Raw genomic sequence first — 24,656 nt, 5'->3', positions numbered from 1 at the left:
TATCGGCGACCACCAATACTGTTGCGCGAGCATTAAAAGGCAAGCGATAAAAATTCCTAAAATAAAAAACGAAGAAGTGGAAGACACATTTATTAATAAGCGAAAAAATGTATCACCGTAAATATTTTTGGCAGCTCATAAACATTTGAACACATTACGCACGTATGCGTGCATCACTGGTAGCGAGCGTACAATGCTTCACAAAAGTATTCGGACACTTCGAAAAATGAAATTTTTAGTGCCAGTAGCAAACAAACTTCCATAAAAAATTAAAAATTAGAGGAAAAAAATCGAGATAGTGAAAACTTTAATAATAATAAAGTATATAAATAAAGTCAAAATTTAAATATATAAAAAAAAAATTAATTAAAAATGGTAAAATATAAAATAACAACATCTCAAAAATAACTCACTATCCAGTCAGATTTGACACCATTATGTATATTTTAACAATATATTAGGTAAAGTAAAAAGTTCGTTCGGTTTTTTATTGATTTTTCAAAACATGATAACTTTGTGTACATTTGTCCGAATCAAATATGCGCCGTTTTGTTCGTAAACTTGTTACCAACGAGATGCCAACCTCATTATACCCCTCTCGTAGAAGGCTGCGTCCCTATTGGCAAAAAACTCGGAGAGCTAATTTTCACACGCCTCTCTTGAGGCCAACGTCTCACCATTAAGCGCGTTCGCCATGGACAGGAAAATATGGTAATCACTTGGTGCCAGGTCCGGACTATAAGGTGGGTGCATTAGGACCTCCCATCCGAGCTCCCGGAGCTTCTGGCGCGTCACCAAAGACGTGTGTGGCCTGGCATTGTTTTGATGGAACACAATTCGGCCGCTGTTGATCATAGATGGCCTCTTCTGGATGAGTGCTGCCTTCAAGCGGTCTAGTTGTTGGCAGTAGAGGGCTCAATTGAGCGTTTGGCCATAGGGGAGCAGCTCGTAGTAAATGATTTCTTGCGAATCCCACCAAACACGCAGCAAAACCTTCCTGGCCGTCAATCCGGTCTTGACCACCGCCTGGGCCGCTTCTCCTAGCTTTGACCACGACCGTTTGCGCTCGATATTGTCGTAAGTGACCGATTTTTCATCGCCAGTCAGCCGCTTCAGAAACGGGTCGATTTTGTTGCGATTCAGTAGCGATTCGCAGATGAAAATTCGGTCCATCATGTTTTTTGCGTTAGTTCGTGTGACACCCAAACATCGAGCTCCTTTTTGAATCCAAGGTTATGCAAATGGTTCCAAACGGTTTTCTGGCTTATCTTTAGTTCCTAAGCAATTAAATAAGTGCTCACGTGACGGTCTGTTTCTACTATTTCCATTTTATCGCAATTTTCGACGACAGGCCTCCCGACGCGTGGTGCATCTTTGACATCGAAATTACCGGAACGGAACCTAGCAAATTCGTTTACAGTATCGGGCCCATAAACTAAATTAATTTTTTCAGCCGCTTTGGCTGCTTTTTCGCCTTGATCGAAGAAAAATTGTAAAATATATTTAGAATAAACAAAGTCCCCAGCTTATGTAATTTATTAATATAAAAATTAAAAAAAGAATTTAAAAATAAGTACTAATGCCTACCCTGTTAAGACCTCCTCTGTACATATTCAATACAAAATCAATTTCCCTTGATCTTTGATCTTTAAAAAAAATTGTATTTCTAAGCAACACACTTTTGTTGGCCACTGTACCCAAAAGCGTCATTAATGCATGTTTTTTTCTCATACTTAAAAATTACAATTTCGTACTTGATTCGCAATGTTGTTGACTTATTCACTGCCGGTACCGTTTGTTTGTCTGTCGCTCTGCTGATATCAATCTATGTATAAATCAATGCAACGAGGAGATTGAATAAATAAAGAACACATTAACTGGCAAATATGTGCGATAACATAACACTTTTATCGGCAGACAGGCTGGCAAGTCAGCACATATACGTTCAAACATAAATTTCTGTGTAGCAAGTCACAAAAATTGGTGGAATTTTTTAAAAATAACGCTTTTTTATTATTATTGCAGTAATATTGCACCACATTTTTTTATCTTTGGGATAATAAAAGAAATTTTACGATTGATATAACTAGTTGTTTATTTGAGGGGGAAATAAACATATGGAAGATTATTTTTATGACCTGAGATAAGAACTTTTCTTCGTAAATACTCGTGTATCAAAACCGTTGCAAAAACAAAAAAAAAAAACGAAAACAAAAAAAAAAAATGAAAACAAAACTAATAATTATAATTCTTTTCATATAATTGATAACTCTGGCTATTAAATTGCACATATACATACATACAACTGCCTAATTTCGTTCAGTTATAAAAAATATAAACCGTCTGGAGAGAAAAAGTTGCCAAATAACCACAAGGCCATATCAACATTTTGAAGTAACAGAAACCACTTTCTGACGCATTTGGAAGCATGATTTGAATATTTTTCCATACAAATTTCTATTAAAACAAATCAAACAGTCGCTAAAAGATTTAACGTGACTTTTATTTATAGGGTTATATATTATGCTTGCAATCCTAGGGCCCTTGCAAAGTTTAGTTTGTTCACTTGTAAAATTATCCTTAACTTAGCCGAGACGTAACATTCAAGATTACACATCCTGTGTTGGCCAAAAACTGAGATTTAATCCAGTAGAGTTAACAAGTTTTTTCCAGAAGCTAATACTTATATGAGTTCCTTCGATAATGTTAGATCCCTTTTCAGATCCTTTAATCTCTCTGGAACAGAACCTTTTGGTCTTATTATTTTTATTCCCTCAAAATCATTCGACATTTATTCCCGTTGAAAATTTCTTCGGTTTTTTGAAACAGAAACAATAATTTTTTTTTCTGGAAAGTATAAAAAACTAATTCTCCCTGATCAGGAAGCATGTAACCAGTTTGAGATAATACATAAGATATTGAAGAGTTAACCGCAAAGGAAGACAAAAAGAGAGAGAAAGCTTCGCAGTAATTTTGACATCTACCGAAGAAAACGCGAAGCTGCTGTCATCAAAATAACAGAACTGTTAAAACTATAGACAGTAATCCTAATAAGAATACTCAAAGAATGACTAATTTTGAATCCAATTATTTTTTTTTTTTTTTTGTCAAACGGCACGTGAAAAGAATGCATGATTTAAAGATATTCTAATTTTGTGGTTACAACAGACCAAATATGCGAGGACACAATAGGCATGTAAAGCTGATGCCATTTGAGTATTTCAAGTAGTTTTGAATGTTATGCTAATAACTAAATTAATTGCGGTTAGAAAATTTTCTTTACAAGGTATGGTATTTCCTACCTCAGACCTCACTAAAAAATTATTAGCTGTAAAATATCAATATATTTGTAAGGGGCGCCATTCTAAGTGCACCGTGGTCCACTTAAGCAATGTAACTAGTCTAAAGCACTTAAAGACGAAACACTTCAATAAAATTCAAGTAGCGCGGCAAAAATAGAAATAAAAAAATAAATAAAAAAGAAGAAACAAAAATAAATATAAAGATTAAAAAAAAAAAAATGGGTGAAGGTGGAGATCTCTGCACTCTAATATAAATTTAACTTCGGCTGCACCAAACTGTATTCTCCTTCACACTCGCATTTCTTATAGCATATTGTAGAAGGGTGTAAAAAGATCGTTATCTTGATTTTGATCGGTCAGTTTGTATGGCAGCTACATTTGTTCGGATATTGTAGCACTATAATAATCTGTCTGCAATTTCGTGGCAAATTTAATACCAATACCCTGTTCGTTCAGAGTATAATTACAACTGTAAAGCTGCAGCGCCTCATGCAGTGAGAAGAAAAAAAAAGCGTTGCATTCTAATTAAGTTTTCCGAGAATTCTTAGGGTGAATATTGAAAAATGGAATTTGAAATACGATATTGACTGCACTGCACTGCACTTTGGTTGTTGGAGATGAAACAATAAACAAAAGCTAATACAACAACGACAATAACAACAGCGCAAAATGTAAGCAGCAAGAAGGCTAGAGAAATTAAAAGATAACAAAATGCAAATGCCACAATTGAAATCTATGCGCATCAAAAGATGCACAAAGCAAAATAGAGCAACAAACACACAAATAAACATAAGTGTATGTGTGTGTGTGTACTGCAAAATGGATTAACAAAGGCTATAATAAATAATGCAAACACCTCAAGAGAATAGGTGAAAGATGCATGCGAACGACGAGTCTGTATGAATGTGAGTGTGTGTGTGAAAACAAAGCCAACGCTCGGCAAGCAACAATCGAGTGCAAATCGCACCAACTTGGCAAGACAACACCGAGCGCATGTCGCAAGCAGCTCAAACTACGAAGGTTGCTGACTGTTGGCGCGTAGTGCCAGTTGCTTGTGGCAAGTATGTGTGGGTTTGTGTGTGTGAACGCACGAACGCAGTTGTTACACATGTAACTCTTGTAATCCATGCCGAAATGCCTAGACTTAGCTGTTGTTGCGATAGAAATCTGCAAGAATACGAGACTGTAAACACTTCTGCGTCTGCTTTGTGCTTTCCGCCCAGGCACTAACCGCTCGCTGTTGTTGTTGTTCTAGTGAAAAGGTCAATGTACATACATAATTTAGCGATTAGAATTATGAAAGTAAATAAGCAAGTCTGCGCGACAACTGAAAACCCACACCTCTCCCGCCTAGACCCGATTGCTAGCTTGTCGACTGAGCGTTTGTTGTTTTTGCAGTTGTTGCTGCAATTAGTTGGCGGCATACAATGCAGTGGTAATGTCGTCCTCACCGCTCATCCTATTTATTCAGCGACTTAACATTTATGTGATACAGTCAGCCGGGATTAACCTTTTGCATTAAGAAGCGTTGCGTGACAGCCAGTCAACGGTGAGCTAGGCGAGCAGAGTGCAAATATTTCACTTCACGTGGCAACAACAATGAGCAGGATATCATAAACAAACAGAAACCGCTATAAGCTGCATGTTGCGAGTTGCAAGATACAAGTTGAAGTTCAGGCGGCTGTTGACGTATTTGTTCTGCTGAATGCTGGTTCATGATACGATATGTATGTACATATGTATACATACGAGTATATGTAATTTTCACACAACTTCCGTATTGTTTATGTGGCAGCAAAATATGACGAGTATGTCAAATAAGTAGAAAAATAATATAGCTACAAAATAAACACCTTATATAAAAAAAAAAGTAATAGCCACAAACAAAAGGTGGCTTCTTCTTAACAACCCAATGTCAAATCATGGGGAAAATTAGCTAATAAAGCCAAAATGATATTTTGCCTCCTTCAAAGGTTGATTATAGCAAGATATGTTAGAGGAAAACCACTGGTCTTGGAACACTAAAAATATACGGCGGGAAGCCTTGTTACCTTTAGGTAGTGTAGAAGGTGGCTGGACCAAAACCTTTATGCATTCAGGCAAGAAATAACTCAGTTTTATATTACAAATCTTTACAGGGCATTTACCCCGAAATATTCGAGCACTACCTTTGCGAATGCCCATTTGTCAGCTGATCGCAAAGGCCTAATATTTTTCATAAAGCAAAAATTCTAATTTTAAAGAAATCGTAATGCGAGAGTAAAAATAAAAAACACCATAACTACATTAAAATACTTGAGGAATTTATATTTGAGACTCGCCGAGGAAAACATAAGAATAATGATGATGCAAGTGCGCATACTTGCGGTCAGGCATGTTTCGCTTTTCCTTCTTAACCAAGCAAAACATTTCTTTGATCTCTAAAAGTCCGAATTTATTCACAGTCTTCATGTATGTATTTGTAAAGGATCTATCACATATACATAGATGAAAGCTTAATCATTTTATATAAGGCACGTTTCCAATGAATTTTTAACATCTAACGAACAGTTTTAATGGATAATATATTCCAAACTAACACCGACAAAAAATATTAAATTTTTCGAACTTGGAACTCTAAAGTATGAAATACTCCCTCAAGTTAAGTTAGGGAAAAAATTGCAAAAGGACTTAAATTACAGGTGAAAATATACCTCTTAAGGATCGTATCAAATAAATGGGTTTATCATGGGTCGTACCATGCACAGTCGGCCAGATTTCTTAATGAACAACATCAATATGTATGCTTCAAATTATGTATCGATATTATCTTTCCCACGTATTTTTTGACCGGCTGTTAAGATTTCACGAGCATATTTTTCATATACGAAAAGAGAAACACACAGAGATTTGTCGATACCTTCCGCGGGTTGATTTTTAAATGATTTACTAAAAGCATAAGTGTATCATGGAATTTGTATCAAAGTGAATGTTATTAAACTGAACAGCTTTCAAGGCACTCGTGAAAGATGATCTCGAAGAATAGCTTTTCGGACTTAACTAGTTCCGCACAAGTCAAAATCGAATATGAGCAATACCGGACAGTCAGTAGACGACTATACTAACTATCAGAATGTGTACATAAGTAGAATATCTCTACAGCGACTTGTTGACTAATATGTAAGCAGCGTACAGAGTCTACAGCGACCGGTCGTCAGAAAAACCTTAATAGCAATCTTCAAGATATAAAATGCCGTGGAAAGAAAAGAAAACACAGTTAAACCGATAAATCACTCGGACAACTAAACTTTTATTATAGGTAGATATGCACTTAAAGGAATTTTAGAAACGATTATTAAGTAAACTCAAAAGAGGGGTCTCCATACATATAGCTTACAATAAATATGGTATTAATTGAATTCAAGAAGAGGGAAAAAATTTGATATTGAACACACTGCCTTCAAAATTAACGTAATTAACCTTAAATGATATTTTTGCTAATTGATTTCAGTTTTTGACTAAATTATCCATTTAACGAGATAAACAACAACAATGGAAAACAGAACGGATGCAGCAAAAAAGAGAGGATTGCACTTAAGCACGGAAGCTTTCACTTTCTGACACAACCGCTGGCCTTATATCATAATCCATGTCACAGGCGGCACCAAACAAAACGCAACGAAGCGGGAATAACCAGAGTGTTCACCAACAGAGCATCTTTTGTAAAAGGCTCAAATGCATGCAAACGAACGAATTTCATACCGTTACGGCACAGATATGTAGCAAATATACATATAAATATATTTACATATTGTACATGTAGTCCAAAAAGCATACTTTGTAATAATGCGGCATGCAGACGCCGTGAAAACTGAAATTCCAAAGTGAATGCAACTCCATCTCACCAAAAGAAAGAAATCGAAATCCGGTCTGATCAACTACAGCTTGGACACTTGTGCTGCACATGTGTCTTCCTTCAACTGCCAATGCCATCACTCAATTGCCAACTACACGATACAACCGTGCAACATGCCACAGTCGCGCATGACAGCGGCCACATGGCAGAAGACGGCCGAAAAGTTGAACAAGTCATCGATGGCAAAATGACAATTGGATAAGCGATTCACAAAGCAATGCAAAACTGTCAACTTTTTTTTTTTGATAAACTCGTTAAACGAAATATTAATTTTTTCAAAACTAAGAAGTTTTCGGAATCGATTCTTGAGAATTGATCGAGAACTTGATTTTGATCGGTCAGATTGCTTGGCGCCTATACACCATAGTGTCCCGATCTGACCAATTTGATTGCACTATACCTTTGGACAATAGTCGATGCTAAATTTCGTGAAGATATCTCGTCAAATAAAGAAATTTTCCATACAAGAACGCGTTCAAAATTTCACATCAATATCTCAAAAACTAAATGACTAGAACGCGTATATACATATAGACGAACAGACGGAAGGATGGTCATGGCTAAATTGACATAGTTCGTCATGCTGATCATTTATTTATATTTTTTAGAAAGTTGTGAAAGGATAAACGGATTAAACTTGATCTGGTCAGGATCTTTAGACATATTCCGTAAGTGTGGTATATTCTTCTTTCCTAAGTTCATTTGAGAATTGAGGTTATGTCAATCTGAGTTCATCCTTAGTACGTTTTATTATTTTTAATTATTGCAAATCAATTAAGGCGCACAATAACGCTATAGATTTGTTTGTCCCATTAAAGCAATCCTAAGTTTTGTACCCATTGTAGCTTAAGCAGGTGGTGTGAAAATGTCTTCAATTGATGCCAAGATTTATAATAAACAAGTATGGAAGGGCTAAGTTCGGATGTAACCGAACATTTTATATTCTCGCAAAATCAGACGGTATACTCGTTTGAATTTTCTTTATATATAAGGTTGGAAGTTATCTCCCTTCCGCTTTTTTGTCTTTTGAATTTCGCGGCTATGTACAAAGCGCTACAGAGCTCGTATCTGGCAACAATATACATAATTTGAAAGGTCTTGACATAACCTACAAAACCACGCTATGCATGATTAGTTTGGATATTGCGTTCAACAGTTATAGACGTGTAAACATGGAGTTCACTAACGCCGAAATTCGCGCTATTTTAAAGTTTTCCTTCGTTAAAGGCAAATCCGCTAGAGAAACGTTCCGTGAGATTAATGGTGTTTTGGGGGATGGTACTCTATCACTTCGAACCGCGGAGGAATGGTTTCGACGATTCAGAGCCGGTGAAAACGACACCATGGATAAGCCAGCCGGGGGAAGACCTGTGACGACAAATACCGATCAAATCATGGAATACATCGAGTTAGACCAGCATATGGCATCTCGTGACATCGCCCAGGAGATGGGAGTTAGTCACCAAACCATTTTGAACCATCTGCAGAAGGCTGGATACAAAAAAAAGTTTGATGTTTGGGTGCCGCATAATTTGACGCAAAAAAACCTTCTGGACCGAATCAACGCCTGCGATATGCTGCTGAAACGGAACGAACTCGTCCCATTCTTGAAGCGGATGGTGACTGCCGACGAAAAATGGATCACATACGACAATATCAAGCGAAAACGGTCGTGGTCGAAGGCCGGTGAATCGTCCCAAACAGTGGCCAAGCCGGGATTGACGGCCAGGAAGGTTTTGCTGTGTGTTTGGTGGGATTGGAAGGGAATCATCCACTATGAGCTGCTCCCATATGGCCAGACGCTTAATTCTACCATCTACTGCGAACAACTGGACCGCTTGAAGCAGGCGATCGACCAGAAGCGTCCAGAATTGGCCAACAGGAAGGGTGTAGTGTTCCACCAGGACAACGCCAGACCACACACTTCGTTGATGACTCGTCAGAAGCTACGGGAGCTCGGATGGGAGGTTTTATCGCATCCACCATATAGCCCGGACGTAGCGCCAAGTGATTACCACCTATTCCTGTCCATGGCGAATGCCCTTGGTGGTGTGAAGTTGAACTCAAAAGAGGCCGAATTCTTCGCAAATAAGGAGGGGGGCTTCTACGAGGAAGGTATTATGAAGTTGCCGTCTAGATGGAAACAGATCATCGAACAAAACGGCGCATATTTTAACTAAATCCGATCACTGTAACACTTCTTATAAAGCATTGAATGAACAGCAAAAAAGTGGAACCAACCTTATATTTTGCTTGATTTGCATAGTGGAAATTGAAAGAATCAGATGGAATTTAAAATGGTGTTATATGGAAAATATGCGTGGTTATAATCCGAATTTGGTTGAAATCGGTTAAGCATATCCCAAGATATAAGTCAGACGGTACCATGCCCACTCTCTAATTTTGAATGCGGTTCCTATAAAGTCATCTCATATCATCCTAGAGATAAAATTTTATGTCTACAGTTTGCATGGATGGACGGACAGACAGTCACCCGGATTTCAACTCGTCTTGACCTCCTGATTATTTATATATATATATAACTCCATATCAATCTCGATTAGTTTTAGGTGATACAAAGAACCGTTAGATGAATAAAACTATTATACTTTGTAGCAACATGTTGCGAGAGTATAAAAAGTTTGAAATGGTTTGTATAAAGGATTTTAAAGACTTGAAGCCGAAGAAGGGAAGAGAGTTACCTTCACTGTCGTGTCTTTGTTCCGGATTTTTGGTATACTGGAACTTAATTGAAATACAATATTTTAATTAAACTTACTTTTCGTTTTTCATAAAAACAGATTTGTAAAGATCAACAAAGAAAAATCTCAAACTAACAGACAACATTGCAAATAGGACACTCAATAAATATTTATACGCACATACATGTGTACATATATTCTCTTTCGTTAACATATTGCACATTTATTTACAATTAATTTGTTTACAGACACTTTGACACAATCGTTATTTGTGCCGCCGCCAATTCGCTGTCATTACCTCCCGTCTGACCCACACTGCGTATGAGTATCCGCATAAAAAACGATATGCGCTAGCAAAAAACACTCGAGCATATGTTGGATATTTATTGTGAAAAATGATATGTGCGCAATGGGCAACACAAAGGACTTTAATAAATATTGACAGCACTTACAAACCAGAACATGGAAAACAAAACAAATCTGCCGGTGTTTTGTGGAGCTTAGGCAAGTAGACGAGGCATAGAACTGCGTTGAAGTCTCAAATGGAGAGCTTATGCTTTGACTTAACAGCAAAATGTCGCAGCAACAAGCAGTGTGTAAATACAAATATGATATATTTATGTATGTTGTACAACACTACGGCAAATGACAACATTTTTTTATGCGCCAATCTCCAGCGCTTGTTAATTTGATATAGACTCCCACATATGCATGAGCTTTTTGTCGGGGAGTGACAGTCAACAGGTCAAGCAGCGTAGATATGCTTGGGTTCTTAAATGACTTTATTACAAATGATGGTCATAAAAAGAAAGAAAATATATCAAAAAGTAATCAAAATGTGTCACTCAACTGTTGCTATACACAATGAGCAGTATATCGTCCAAATAGGATTATACATATTCTCTATTCGACTTCTGAGCTTTTCCATGAGCTTTGTATGCTTCTTTAGTCAGTCAGAAAAGAATATCCCTACCTTCCTTTTATTCACGCGTGTAAAGCGCCCTAAAGCAAAGTTCATTAATTAAATTAAAACTTTAAACTCACCACTTGACATTCAAAGTGGCTTAAAAGCCAGTTGCACAAACTTAAGCATTTGGCCAAGTGAGTGAGAGACATGCAAGTACATACCATAACTAGTAGAATGTGAGAGAGTAGGTGTGCAGCGACTCCACCTATCGCTTACAAATCGTGAGGTCAGTGGCGTGTGCCATTAACTGACACGGATACGCTTCTAACGAAGACATGTGAGGGTTGTTGCTGTCGTGCAAGCATAGCCACCAACCACTCATCCTGGCATGTCCGTATGGAAATTGTTTTTGACATGCAATCAACTAAGTAAAACATAAACTTCAAGGGTATGCTAGTACCATATGTAAAGCAATAATTTTCCGCTTCATATCGAAACAGTGAAAGTTGAATGCTGACGTGTGTGGGAGTATGTGGCAGGACACGCCTCTGTCTGGACATGTAAGTTTTGCATAAGCTATTAGTTGTTACACTTGGCTTTCCTTTGTTGCACTTGTGGCACACAGCTGCTTGCATTAAATTTTACTTGCAAGAATTTTATTGGCGGTTACTGGAGCCATAGCTGATGGATGGAAATAAAATATGTATATGATTGAGAATTAGTGTTGTTAGTGCTGCTTCTCTTGGGGTATTGGCAATTATTAGCCAACTGCTTGTGTGTACGAGTAATTGGTGATTGAAGCAATGTAAGCTGAGAGGTTAGTTTGCTAACACATTTATCACCATCAAGGATGGCTGAGAAGTAATGCAGTTTTTTGAACTTTGTAAACACAACCACTGAAAGCACTGAAACCAAGTCAGTTTTTATGTTTAGCATTGATATTAAAGTATTTTAAAAATCATCTTATTGTAATAACAAACCCTCTGGGAATTAAATAAGGAGCAGAAAATCAAGCTATGGTCCGACTACATTTTAATTGAATATTATATTTTTTTACAACTTTTACCTCTAAAAACAAGCTTTGTTCTGATAATCTCAGTCCAGACTTTATACTCTAGCCCATCAATTTAACTAAGAAACTAATTTTTATTCCGCTAAAAGTTACACCCTTGTCAAGTGTATGGCTGCTATAGTAAGTATAGGATACTCTAGGCAACCGTACAAAAAAGGGTGTATTATGCATGGCTACCGTCCACTTAACATACGTAACTGAATGTTAGGCGCCATTTTTGTAGATTTTATATTATTCACTTGCTATAGTATAAAGAAATGACCATTTGACTACAATATTTTGCTAGTTTTGGAGTTTGAATACGTTGAATATCCTTAAGGGGTCAATACAGCTATGATTCTTAAAATACCACATGAGGTTTTGGTGTTAAAAACACTTAAGGATCATCAAAAAGTATTCAATTGGTAAATATGTTTGCGTCAGTCAGCATTAGCACGCAAAAATTTAAACGTGTTTTCCTCAAAACTGCAGTTTTCAAATCAGGCAACGATGGTAGTTGGAGACTTACGCAATTATCAACATGTAATTTGCCAGTAACATTATATAATAAATCATACGTAGATTTTCTTGTTGTTATTGTAAATTTTTTTATAAACATATACTACTCGGTTTTGCGGTTTAAAATCGAATCTTTTTCACAAGAATGACATTTTCCGAACAAATTTTATCAAGCGAAAAAAGTACGTACTTTGTTAGCAAGTCTTATGTAGATAAAGGTCGCATTTTTTACATTGCTTCAGATACAATGTCGGCTGTGAATGCTAGCCTAAATACGGTGACTTGGAAGATTGTCCAGTAGTTGCCATTTTGTATCAAAATGTCAATATACAACTTCCTTTTAACACTCCAAAACATTTTAAATTTTATCGCAGAGAGAGTTTCTTTACTCCCACAATCGAATGTTTAAACTTGGCATTTTTTTGGGTTTTAGACTGGCGCAACCACTGAATTCCTTATCGTATTTAGTATCCTTATATTGAAGATACTGATTTTCGTTGGTCCTAATTTTATTCTAAGCTCAAGATTACAAAGTGCCAATAAATTAAAATAAAGATGAGATCAGTAACATGTGCACATGTTTCAAGTAAAAAAAAAAAATACATATATTTAAGTGATATTTCTTTCCTCAGTTATTGAGATTTAGATAAGAAATTTTGCACGTGTTCTTTTCTTTCCAAGCAGCTGCGAATTTGTTGGAACCGCCGACATCGGACCACTAAAATTTTGGAACACTAAAACTGACTAGATAATCTCCTTTTCCCTTATTTGATACATTTCCACCCGGGAATACTACTTACTTGTTCCAGAACGCTAAAAATTATTTGAAAAAAAAATATGTATGTATTTACCAGTATAAATTAATATTCAAAATTAAATAAGCGCATAAATCAATTAGTAGATTCAATTACATGATGTAGTAACATTGAAATTTGTAAGCATATTGCTTATAAATATTTTAATATTTTCAATCATTGTTAAACCTCTAACAGTTGTGAAATCATACCTGTTCTGTAGTGAAATTAATTTGCTGTTTATGTTTCCTTCCTATTTATACAGACTTTCGTACAATAAATTCCCTCTAGTCTAATCTCAATGGTGGCGGCAAAAATATATGACAGTGTTTTACATATTATCTCTCGTGTTTCGCTTACAAATTAACTGATTACTCAATAAAACTGCACCTACTATATATAATATATTGAATGTAAATTTTGAGGAAACGTGTTTTTTTATAAAGTTCTACATATACGTAAAAAAAAAATAGAAACAACTAAAGTAAGTGCAATATTTGCATTTTATGATTCATGTCTAATGAATTACATAATCATATGCACAGAGTGCAAAATGCCGACACAGAACGCCGTCACTTTGACACTCCTTCACATGCATAATTTGCAACAAAATAACACCCAAACATATGTATGTATGTACATGTGCTCATTAGACGCTTGCTCTTGGAAGCCTTCAAGCCTATATGCTTTAATATTTATTTAAAATAAGTAAATTTTTCGTTCGTTTATGAAAGTCTACAAATTTATTCAAGCCATTAGCGACATTCACACCCAAAAAAAAAAAATAATAGTTACGAGCGCTAACAAAAAAAAAAAAAAACCCAAAAAACCCCGCAATAAAAAAGTAAGAAAAAACGCACATAAAAAACCATTAACTCAATTTGAATCATGACCAACCGCAAACGGTCATATAAAGCACCCAACCACAAAAGCTAAAATAGCAACAACAACAAAAACAGCCAAATTCATTACTTCATCACAATGTTGAATGTGACAACTTCATAGAATTTGATAGGGACGTCGTACACTCGCGCACAGGGCAGAGCCACAGGGGTCAAGTGAGCAATACCGATGAGTAGTAATGAAAATATTTGAACGGGAAAAAATATGAGAAACAAAAACATGACGCAAGTTTACAACACAAGCAACAAACGACAAAAGCCGGCAAGTGAAGGCAAAACAAAGTGCTGTCAGCCAACGCCGGAGACGACCTCACCTTCTACACAATAAAAACAAAAAATGCCGAAAGGCAACTATTGCAGTTTGACTGCACTGTTATCGGTTGTTGTTGCTGGTGGTTTTTCTAACGTTACAACGTGTCACTCAAGATCAAAGCGTTGCATTCCACACATGTATGTGTGTATGTATGCATATATGTAGATGGCATCATTCCTTTTTTGTTTATGCAGATAAAATATGAAAGGTAGACAATAAGGCATTCGATTAGTATAAAGGGGTAGAGTGCATGAGGCATAAACACATAAAAGTTGCAAACAAAAGTTTCGACATTACAGCATAAGTTCAAACGAAGCAAGGCATAGCCTGACCCAGTCGCCTTCATTGTAGTGTTTATTCACGTATTTGTGTGTGTGTGCGTGAATTTGTGGAGATGCAAGTTTTTACATGAGCATGTTCTGATTATTCAATCCTCTACTTCAATGTCATAGACTGAAGTGATTTCATCAAATCCACATCAATAAGCACATATCATAATAGCGAAGACATCACAAAAAAAAAAAACTAGCTACAACAACAACTCTATAAGCCAACAAAGTTTAGAGCTTTACATGTAGTAGGGAGACCTATTGAGAAATAGAAGTTTGACTAAACAATTCATGTATTCAGGTTATGCTAAGAGCCTCTATTGTAGTTGTATATAAATGAAAGTAATTCTTGACTTATGCTCTTAAACGAAATTTTAACATAACGCCTAACTATAATCGGTGTATCGCCCTCATTTGCAACTATGGTGAATAATAGAATAGACTTTTACCAAATAAAAAAGTGTTCTTTGAAATATGAATTTTTTACCCGCTCGGATATCTTATAAATATTATCATTTGAATGTAACCCGAAAAACCCAGGGAACTCCAATGTGAAAATTATTTTTTTTTTTCAAGCACTCTGTAGACTGACAAATTTGTGGAAACCTTTGGCTGTCCATAAGAGATATTTTTGCACAAATGACAACTTCGATAATAGTATTCGGGGACTGTTAAAATGTGTAGGACTCTTATAACCCCATCTATAGAATGGTAAAACCTCGTTACAGACCTATAAAATATCAGCAAAAGCGCGAGCATAAATTAATAATATTTATTGTAATTTTTTCTTAATCTTTATTAAATCAATGAACAACCATATTTTTTCTTATTCTAGGTAGTGAGTAGAGTGAATAAATTTTCTCGGTCTCCGACCTTCTCTGAGAACATAATAAATTCTGCATAATTGAAAAATATTTTACGATTATGCGGAAATGCCTTTGAACAAAGAGACTATCTGTCTATCTTTATGAGGATCGTTCGCAAAAAATTAAGACAAAAGAGTATATGTGCATATGTTTATTTTTCGGTATATCAATGAATTTAATTGCCAGATTAACAAAAAACGATTCACAATTAATTTATGGGTGCACAAAGTGTTTCTTGCCAGTGAAAAGAATATATAGAGATAAATATTCGTAATTGATGAAAGTAATGCATTTGCATTAAGTGTTAATTATATATACTTACATAGATAGGTAAGAGCTTGAACCTCTGAAAATTAAAAAAATAATAGCATTCATCTATGAAATTAAAAACCTCAAAACGAACAAAGTTTAATTGGTCAGAGAAGTTCAATGGAGCCATAATATTTAAAGCGATGAAAGAATAGACAGATTGTAACAAAAACAAATTGTTGAAAATCAATAACTACACCAATCGGGCAGAAATAAACAATTTTTTTTTTGTAAGAACTTAACTTAATCAAAACAACTAACAATATATACAGGCACACAATGAGATAAAGCTTGCAGACTTTTTGTCTGAGAGCACTGACTTTAAGAAAATTAAAACTGTACTTTCTTTAATGAATTCTCTTACATAAAAAAATATATTAAACTAAGAAATAACACCTGCAAGCGGACTACAAAGGGTTGCAATCGGCTTCCTTTTTTGCATTCATTTTGTCTACAACTTACATTTCGCTTTGAGCTAACCGCCTACGAAAAGTAGAAAGCTTCTTCTTAAACACACCAACAATGCGACATAGTCTAAGATTGATAGAAGAATATAATATGGCAAAAGGATGACAACAGTCTGCACTAAAACATGACAACAACGAACGCCTTGCATACTTCACGGAAGTCATTTCAGCGAGGACTAGAGAGAGAGAGAGAGAGAGAGAAAAAGGCTTTTAAGCGCTAAAGGCGTCAAACAAAGCGAAACACCTCTCGAGCGGCTATGAACCTTTGTGTCGTGCGCAGTTAAACAGCTTAGCGGCTGCGATGGCGTGTCAGTAGGATGTGACATTTATTGCGACATATCTTTTGCAATTTCCGCAGCAATTTATAGGATTTTACATTTTACACGATTGATAGCCTAAGACCAAGGTAAAAGCCAATTTTTAGAATAATCGTGATATCTTCTGATAGAGCAAAAAATACAAGGGACGAAATACTTAGATAGGTTTCGGTCTATTATTATGATATTTTTTTTCTATTTGACTTCCTCATTTGAGTGAAATATTTTTCAAGCGAGCCGCTTTTTGAATCTGAGAAAGAGTAAATATTCACTATCAATCAAATCTATGAAATACGGTGGACAGGATCTAGTACATAGCACAATCCGTTCAACTTATCAGTCATATAACAAGATGAAGGACTCGAAGTGTTGTTTTGGGGAAAGAGTAAACACGAAATTTACCTCTTTTAATTATAAAGGAAAGATTCGTAGCTTTGAGAGCAATAATAACTTGAAAACGATTCGATGAAATCTCATGAAATCTCATTGGCAGTGTTCTAGTTAAGGTTAGTACTCTAAGAATATGATATGAAATATTTTGTTTGTCCCTCAATCTCTCGAGCAGAATACAGACTTTTCAGCCCAAGTAGTATGTGCTTTTATATAGCGCAATACCTAACTCGATAATTTGATGAGCCAAACATCACAACAGTTTAAGAATTATGCAATGTAATGCAAGATCTACCTAACTTGTACCAGTAAGTGTCTAAGTGCAGCTGACTAGAACTTTGACTCTTAGCAAATAGTTGTCAACAAAGAATTATTACAATTGGTTTGGCAAGAATGCTGCGATGACACTCACCTGACAGTCGAGAATGCGTGTTATTCACATCAAAATGCAACAACAATAGCAACTCAGTATACACCATGCTGACAAGCTCGTACGAGTACGGGTATATATTAAATTCTAACTGTGTCGGCTGCAGTGGCTGAGAGAGTGAGTGAGCGAATGAGATTGGTACGTCAAACGAACTGATACGCTACACATTGCAAGCAATGCATGATAGATATATATACATAGATATGTATGTATGTATGTATATAGCCAGCAGCAACCGCGAAATTGTGCTGCTTTCAATTTGCAATACTTCCCCCTTTTAATGCACCGGCGGCCCGAGAACCGGCTACCAGCTCTTGGACGCGTACTCTTGGTTGCCAACTCGAACGAACGAACGACAGTAGCAGTTCTTCAACTATTTCATACCGGTGTTTATGGTGCTTCTGTATGTGTCTGCTAGTGAGCTTTCAGTATATTGCCTGTTAGTGCTTGTAAACAGTAATTAATGAGTCGTCGTCGTCTGCTTTTTGTTGTTAGCACACTTCTTATTCCTTCTTTTTTAGGTTATGAGACTAAGCGCTGTTTAATGATGAGAACTTTTTGTGCAAAGAGTGAAGAGCCAAGAGCAAAATGTTGATTCAATAAGAAGTCAAGTAGTGGAGTTGCTTAATGGCACACACTGTTGTTTTTTTTTTTTTTTGTTCTATAGAGGAATTACTATTTAGAGTAGGCATTTCGGATTGCCATTTATGAGGTGGTGTTATACGGGTACAAGTTTGCACGCTAGAAACTAGGTTAATTCAGCAACATTCGGGATATTAATTCGTAATGTGCTGGCTAATAAAACTTGTATGTATAGGACAAATATTACACATGTATATGGGGAGTATGTACATACATACATATATGTATGTTTATATAAAAAAACATGAAAACGTAATAAAATTGGAAACGAATGGCACGCCTATTTTGATTAATTTAATTGTAATATAAAATTGCTAAATAAATGTAAACCTTCATATTTTCGAAAAACAGTTTTTAATAGGGTTGCCGCCAACTTTGAAAATAATACCTAAAAATTTAATAAAACACTTTCATAAGTACTTCATACATATGTATTAAGGGGTTATATCCACTTAAGAATTTAAAAAAAAAAAAACATTTTTCGTTTATATATTGAATGGGCATTAGGGTGGGAAAACAAAAACCCTTTTTTTTGCTTGGTACTCTGAAAAACAGGCACCTCTACTCTAAGAAAGTCTCTTCGAGTGTGAGCTCTTAATTGTAACGGAAGGATCAGATTAAATTAAAATTAATATCTCGCTTCCAACTACTCGACTACTATAGGTGTTTAAGAACCTATTTTTCAGATTACCAAGCGAAAAAAAATATTTGTTTTTGTTATCCACCTAATGTGCATATATTAGAGAATATTCTTCGAAAATTTTGAGTTGATCTGACAAACGCGACTAAACTTCGTATTTCAATTAAAAAAAAACAAAAAATGAACTATCAATTTTTCATCGCGTGTCAGTCTCTTATCTTTTGAGCTCACTTTGTAAGCCTCACTAGCTTTAAATGATTTATTATGCAACTGAATGTTTTGTTTATAATTTTTAATATTTTGGATAAACAACATACAGTCAAAAAATTCGATACCGCAAAAAGTATCGCTTTAAAGTATTGCCAAATATGCGTAACACTTGAAAATGTTGAATGGTAACTCTTGCTTGGCCGCAGGTGTAGTTAGATATATTATATTTGTCAGGTATTGATTAAAGGAATAAGAAGTTTGACAATAATTTCGTTTTTTCAAGTCACTTTTAAATGGAAAATTTTTCACGATTTCTTTTTATTTTGTCAAAAAATCACGTTTTGTACTAGTATTTCGATCATTATCTGTATTCATCCATTGTAAGATCTTATTTTAGTTTTGGATTTGAGATAAATTTAAGCAGCAAAATTTTCCTTACCGGCAGAAACCTTTTTTCGAAATAGTCGTCGTAGATATTTAATATTTGAATAGAGAAAAGTATTGGTCAGGGTTGCCAACTTCGCTAAAGTTACACAATTTTTAGTGATAAACTACATACTCATGTAGTATATAAAATCTTGCGACAAAACTGGTGTTTGAAAGAACATGCAAATCAATTTTATATTTTTTGATAGGATTGCCAATTTTCTAACGAGTACAAAAAAAATCTAAGAAGACGAAATACGTACAAAATACTATTCCATATGTTTTATAAATATGAATAAATGTATAATTCGTTACAATCTGTACGCAACAAGAGAAAAATACAACAATATTTACGAGCAGAAAAAAAGAAGTTTATGGTTGCCACCTAACCTAAATCAAAATCTATAAATAAAATATACTCAATATATTTACGGGGAAACAAGCGACATTTACTGCCATTTATATATTGGAAAGTATCACAAAAGTGATATTAAGTTAGTTTAACAATAGTTAATAACACTCTGGGTACCTCACACTTTATAAATGTTTACAAATAGTATTGTCATGTAGTTTTTTTATTGTTTCAGGTTTTCATTTAACAGCGTTGAAAACCCCGTTAAAAATAATTGATTTATGGAAAATTTTAAATTAAAACCAAGCACAGCTATTATTATGCTCTTAAAATTTCTTTAACTTACCTTAAAATATTTGGGTGGGATAATTTGTTCAGCAACTGCACCTCCCTAAGCATATTTGGTCGATTTGCCCGTAACTGATTCATTTTCAGCACCATAACTTCACCAGTTGTACGATGAGTGACCTAAAAGTAAAACAAAAAAACAGAAGAAATTAATCAGTAAAAGCAAGAAAGAATATGTAGGTATGTATGTGTATATATAAAACCAGAAAAAACATTAATTTCGTTTGCACCGAAGCTATGTATAATACCCTCACAATTTAAAAAGTTTCCATACAAGAATTTGATTTTGTTTGTACAATTTTTATGCCAGCTACATATACATAACTATGCAGAATTGGTTCTATCTGAACAATTTTTTCGAAGAGTGTACCGTTGCCTTAGAAAATATTCCATGACAAATTTCGTGAATATATCTTGTCAAATAAAAAAGTTTTCCATTCAAGAGCTTGATTTGGATCGATCTGTTTGTATGGCAGTTATATTCTGTAGTGGACCGATATCGGCGTTACCGACAAATGAGCAGCTTCTTGGGGTGAAAAATTATAGATCGTTAGCTCAAAAACTGAAGAACTAGTTAGCGTAAATACAGACAGAGAGATCGGCGGACATGACTAAATAGACTCAGCTCGTCACACTGACTACTTATATATATATATTATTATGTTCCGGATTTTTTTTCCCGAGTGTTACAAACTTCGTAGCAAACTACGCCTGTTCAGGGTATAAAAATAAAAAGTGTTGAAAAATATGTGTTGGCGTTGGTTAACTACGCCGCTGAATTAGGTTAATTTTTATGTGCCGCAATGTCGCCATTGCTCCCAGTGTGACAGCTGTCTTACCAGCTAGGAACCACATTTCGAGTTCAAGTTGCACAGCACAGAGCAACTGTTGTGCCCACATTTCACTCGGCAGTGGCCTTTAAAACTATCACACACTCACCACACACGAATGCTCACTCGCTTCCCAACCCAGTTTCGTAAATGGAGGCGAACTTATATCTCACGTCTGGGTACCAATAGACGCGCACAAGTCGCTGCCACAGCATGTTGCAAGGTAAGTAGGCTATATTAAAACGAAGTGCGTGCAACAAGAGCACATAATTAAATTTTTACGGACACGAACTAATAAAATTGTTTTTATTTAAATAAAATAAAAAAATGCGAAGATTTTAAATATGGACAATGCGGCAACAAGCAATTTGCCGAGGACTAATCAAGCGGCGGCTGTAAATACTCGAACTGTCATTGACGAATTATCACTCTCTCAGACAAGTCAGATATAAAAAGGGATATAAATTAAAAAATAAAATAAAAAGAGAAGCTAACGCCGCTTACTTGCGGCTGTGCAACCTTTTTGGTAGCAGGTGACAGGTGTCATATAATGAAACCGGTTTGCCTGACCGTTTTTGTGTTGGATTTATTTCAATTATTTATTTTCATGTTTTTGTTGTAACTGAAGAATGCAAAAGCATGAGCACATTTGTATGTGTAAGTGAGCGGTTTTTCCCAAAATTGAAAATAGTCATGTTAAAAAACAGAAAAAAGAAAACTGGAAGTAAAATTGTGTGGAAAGAAATGTTGGAAATGCAGCTGAAAATATTGCGCGATTGTTGTGTTGTGGCGGTGCTTGAACCGGGTGGACGGGTTTCGCGACATTACCATCAACAGTTACGTATGCAAGAGACGGATGCATGCGAAAAGTTGTCTTATATATGTACATACGAGTATCGGTAGATATATGTCCCGACGTACATACAAAATTATATAAATATTATGTACTTATATCATTGCTGCAACCGGCGAACTTGCAGGCAATTTAAACATTATTTCACAAGGCACCAATATTGTGTTCCTATTGAGAGCCAATAATAACTGTCGTCGATACTCCATAACTTGGAGAGTGGCAAATAGAACAGACAACTTTCATAAGTCCAGAGTCCATTAGAATTGTACAATGAGATACCAAAAGTATAGTTAGTGGCAGTACCTCTTTAATTTTAAGAAGGCTTATATACTCGTATGATGATAGTTTGTTTTACAAAAACTCATTAATTTCTACGGTATTCTAATCTGCTCAACAGATATTTAGACCCACAAATATATTTCTCCTTTTTGTCTTTTTTGTGATGTCTCCACCTTCGAATGTCTGATGAAGGTGTCCTTTTAAATGAAGAATGCGTCGAAAGAAAAGTCTTTTTGATATTGGTGGAGGTTGGGGATTAAAGCAAAGCGTGCCAGAATAGAAGGGTTCGTGTATAGGTCACTGGTACAGGTTTGACAATCAGCAAAAATGTTAAACTTCTAGAACCTAAAAGAATTAAACCGACAATACACACACATACGGGTATGTTGACACATCTAGCTACAAGAGCCTTTAAAAAAATTACTTTTTCCTTTAATTAAATATAAAATATGAACACTTGAATATTAAAAAATATTATGACGCACCTAATATGATGCATATGATTCAAGCAAATTGCGGCACGGCAGTTATAGCGCCACAATTATGACCTTACAAACCAACGACCTTGAACAAAGGTGAACAGGATTGTCAAGCCAGCTGTTGATTCAATTTCAGCTAAATGAAAATAAAATAAAAATAGCAATAACTACAACTAATGACGAAGGAAAACTTTTATGTTAACAAACTAACGAAAGCTGGCACGCATACACACACACTCAAACACATGTGCTTGTGGGACATATCTCCGTCGGTTGAAAGCAAGCGCATAAAAACTTAATAATTCGAAAGTGAAAAGGCTGCACATTTTTATAATCAATAGTTAAAAAGACATATACAAATACACAAGTTGTTTGTATGCATGTAGTGGAACAAAGAGTTGTTTAATGTCCGTACAAACAGTTGTACTTGACAAGCATGGCATTGACGTTGTCTCTTGCATTTCTTTAGTATTTTTAAAGAATCATTAATTTTTATTATTACTAACTAAACAAAAAAAAAACATATTGATTTTAAATTTAAAAAATTAATAAAAAATTTTGAATATATATTCGGAAATTAAATATATTGTTAACCAACCAAATACTGAAAAATTGTAATTGAATTAATAATTATAAAATTGACAAAATTGATTTATGGAAGTTTTTTTAATTAAGCAAAACCTTATCACTAAAAATAAACAATATTGCAAAAAAATATATATGCAAAAATTAAGTAATTATAGAAATATTCATTAAAAATAAATAAATATTACAAACAAATCAAATAATATAACTAAAAAAAGTATAAACATAATTAAAAAATAAACAAATTTTGAATGAAAAGAAGAAAAAAACAAAAAATAATTGAAATTAAAAAATCATTATTCGTAAAAAAAATCGAATAGAATAAATATTACTAACAAAAAAATATAAAATATTTATAAATTAATTAAAAATTATTACAACATAACAAATTCATTTTTTTTAACATAATAAAAATATATTTACAACAATTGTTTCTAAAAAAATAACTATAACTAAAAATAGAAATTATATTAAATTAAATAAACCAACAAATAACAAGTAAGGAAGGGCTAAGTTCGGATGTAACCGAACATTTTATACTCTCGCAAAGTCAAATGGTATACTCGTTTGAGATTTCTTTGTGGATTGACTGATATTTTCGGTAGAAGGTCAACTATAGGCACTGGGGTCCACATATTTAGTACTTAGGGGCTTAAACAGTTTTGGTTCGATTTAGACAATTTTTGGCCACAAGGTGGCATACTTTAATCGCATTATTCACGCAAAGTTTTATCCCGATACGTCATTGTTGCCTGATTTGCATAGTGGAAAGTGAAAAAATCAGATGAAATTGAAAATGGTGTTCTATGGGAAATAGGCGTGGTTGTAGTCCGATTTCGCCCATTTTTGCACTATGACATAGAATATATTTGGTTGAAATCGGTTAAGCAGATCCCAAGATATGGGTTTTCACCTAAAAGTGGGCTGTGCCACGCCCACTGTCTAATTTTGAACGCGGTTCCTATAAAGTCATCTTATACCATCTCAGAGATAAAATTTAATGTCTCTGGCGTGTTTAGTGCTTGATTTATCGCGCTTTTAGTAGTTTTTAACAGTACCGTTATATGGAGAGTGGGCGGAGTTGCCACCCGATTTCAACTATTCACTCTACCTTCACACTGTAGGTAGAGGTTCTAAAAAATTTGCTTGCAATGAATTTTGTTATTATAGCATTAGCGGTTTAGGAGATATGCACATTAAATCTATTAGCGGAGGGACCACGCCCACTTAAAAAAAAAATTTCCCTCCCTAATGTGATCCTGTGTACCAAATAACAGTCTTGTATCTTATTGCGGAGCTTAGTTATGGCAATTTATTTGTTTTTGATTAATGGCATTTTGTGGGCGTGGCAGTGGTTCATCTGCAATACCAACCGTTTCACGGTACCAAGAAACATGTCTACCAAGTTTCATAAAGGTATCTCAATTTTTACTCAAGTTAGAGCTTGCGCGGACGGACAGACGGAAAGACAGTCACCCGGATTTCAACTCGTCTCTTCATCCTGATCATTTATATATAT

General features: G+C 35.1%; 2 protein-coding genes across 3 annotated transcripts in view; one reads left to right on the top strand and one right to left on the bottom strand.

The window, feature by feature from the left end:
- Window positions 1–24,656, top strand: part of ATPsynD (ATP synthase, subunit D) — a 185,337-nt gene that overhangs the window by 59,857 nt on the left and 100,824 nt on the right. The window lies entirely within an intron of this gene.
- The window catches only part of cdi (center divider), a 133,611-nt gene that overhangs the window by 10,588 nt on the left and 98,367 nt on the right, over window positions 1–24,656 (bottom strand). For both annotated transcript variants that reach the window (XM_036368560.2, XM_070105691.1), the window contains exon 3: window positions 20,110–20,231. In XM_036368560.2, the coding sequence (XP_036224453.2) occupies window positions 20,110–20,231 (122 nt within the window). The remainder of the gene's footprint in view (window positions 1–20,109; window positions 20,232–24,656) is intronic.

This window comes from Bactrocera oleae, chromosome 2, assembly GCF_042242935.1.
Source record: "Bactrocera oleae isolate idBacOlea1 chromosome 2, idBacOlea1, whole genome shotgun sequence".
Lineage (NCBI taxonomy): Eukaryota > Metazoa > Arthropoda > Insecta > Diptera > Tephritidae > Bactrocera > Bactrocera oleae.
Note: the sequence above shows the minus strand (reverse complement) of the source record. Positions and strands in the feature narration are given on the sequence as shown.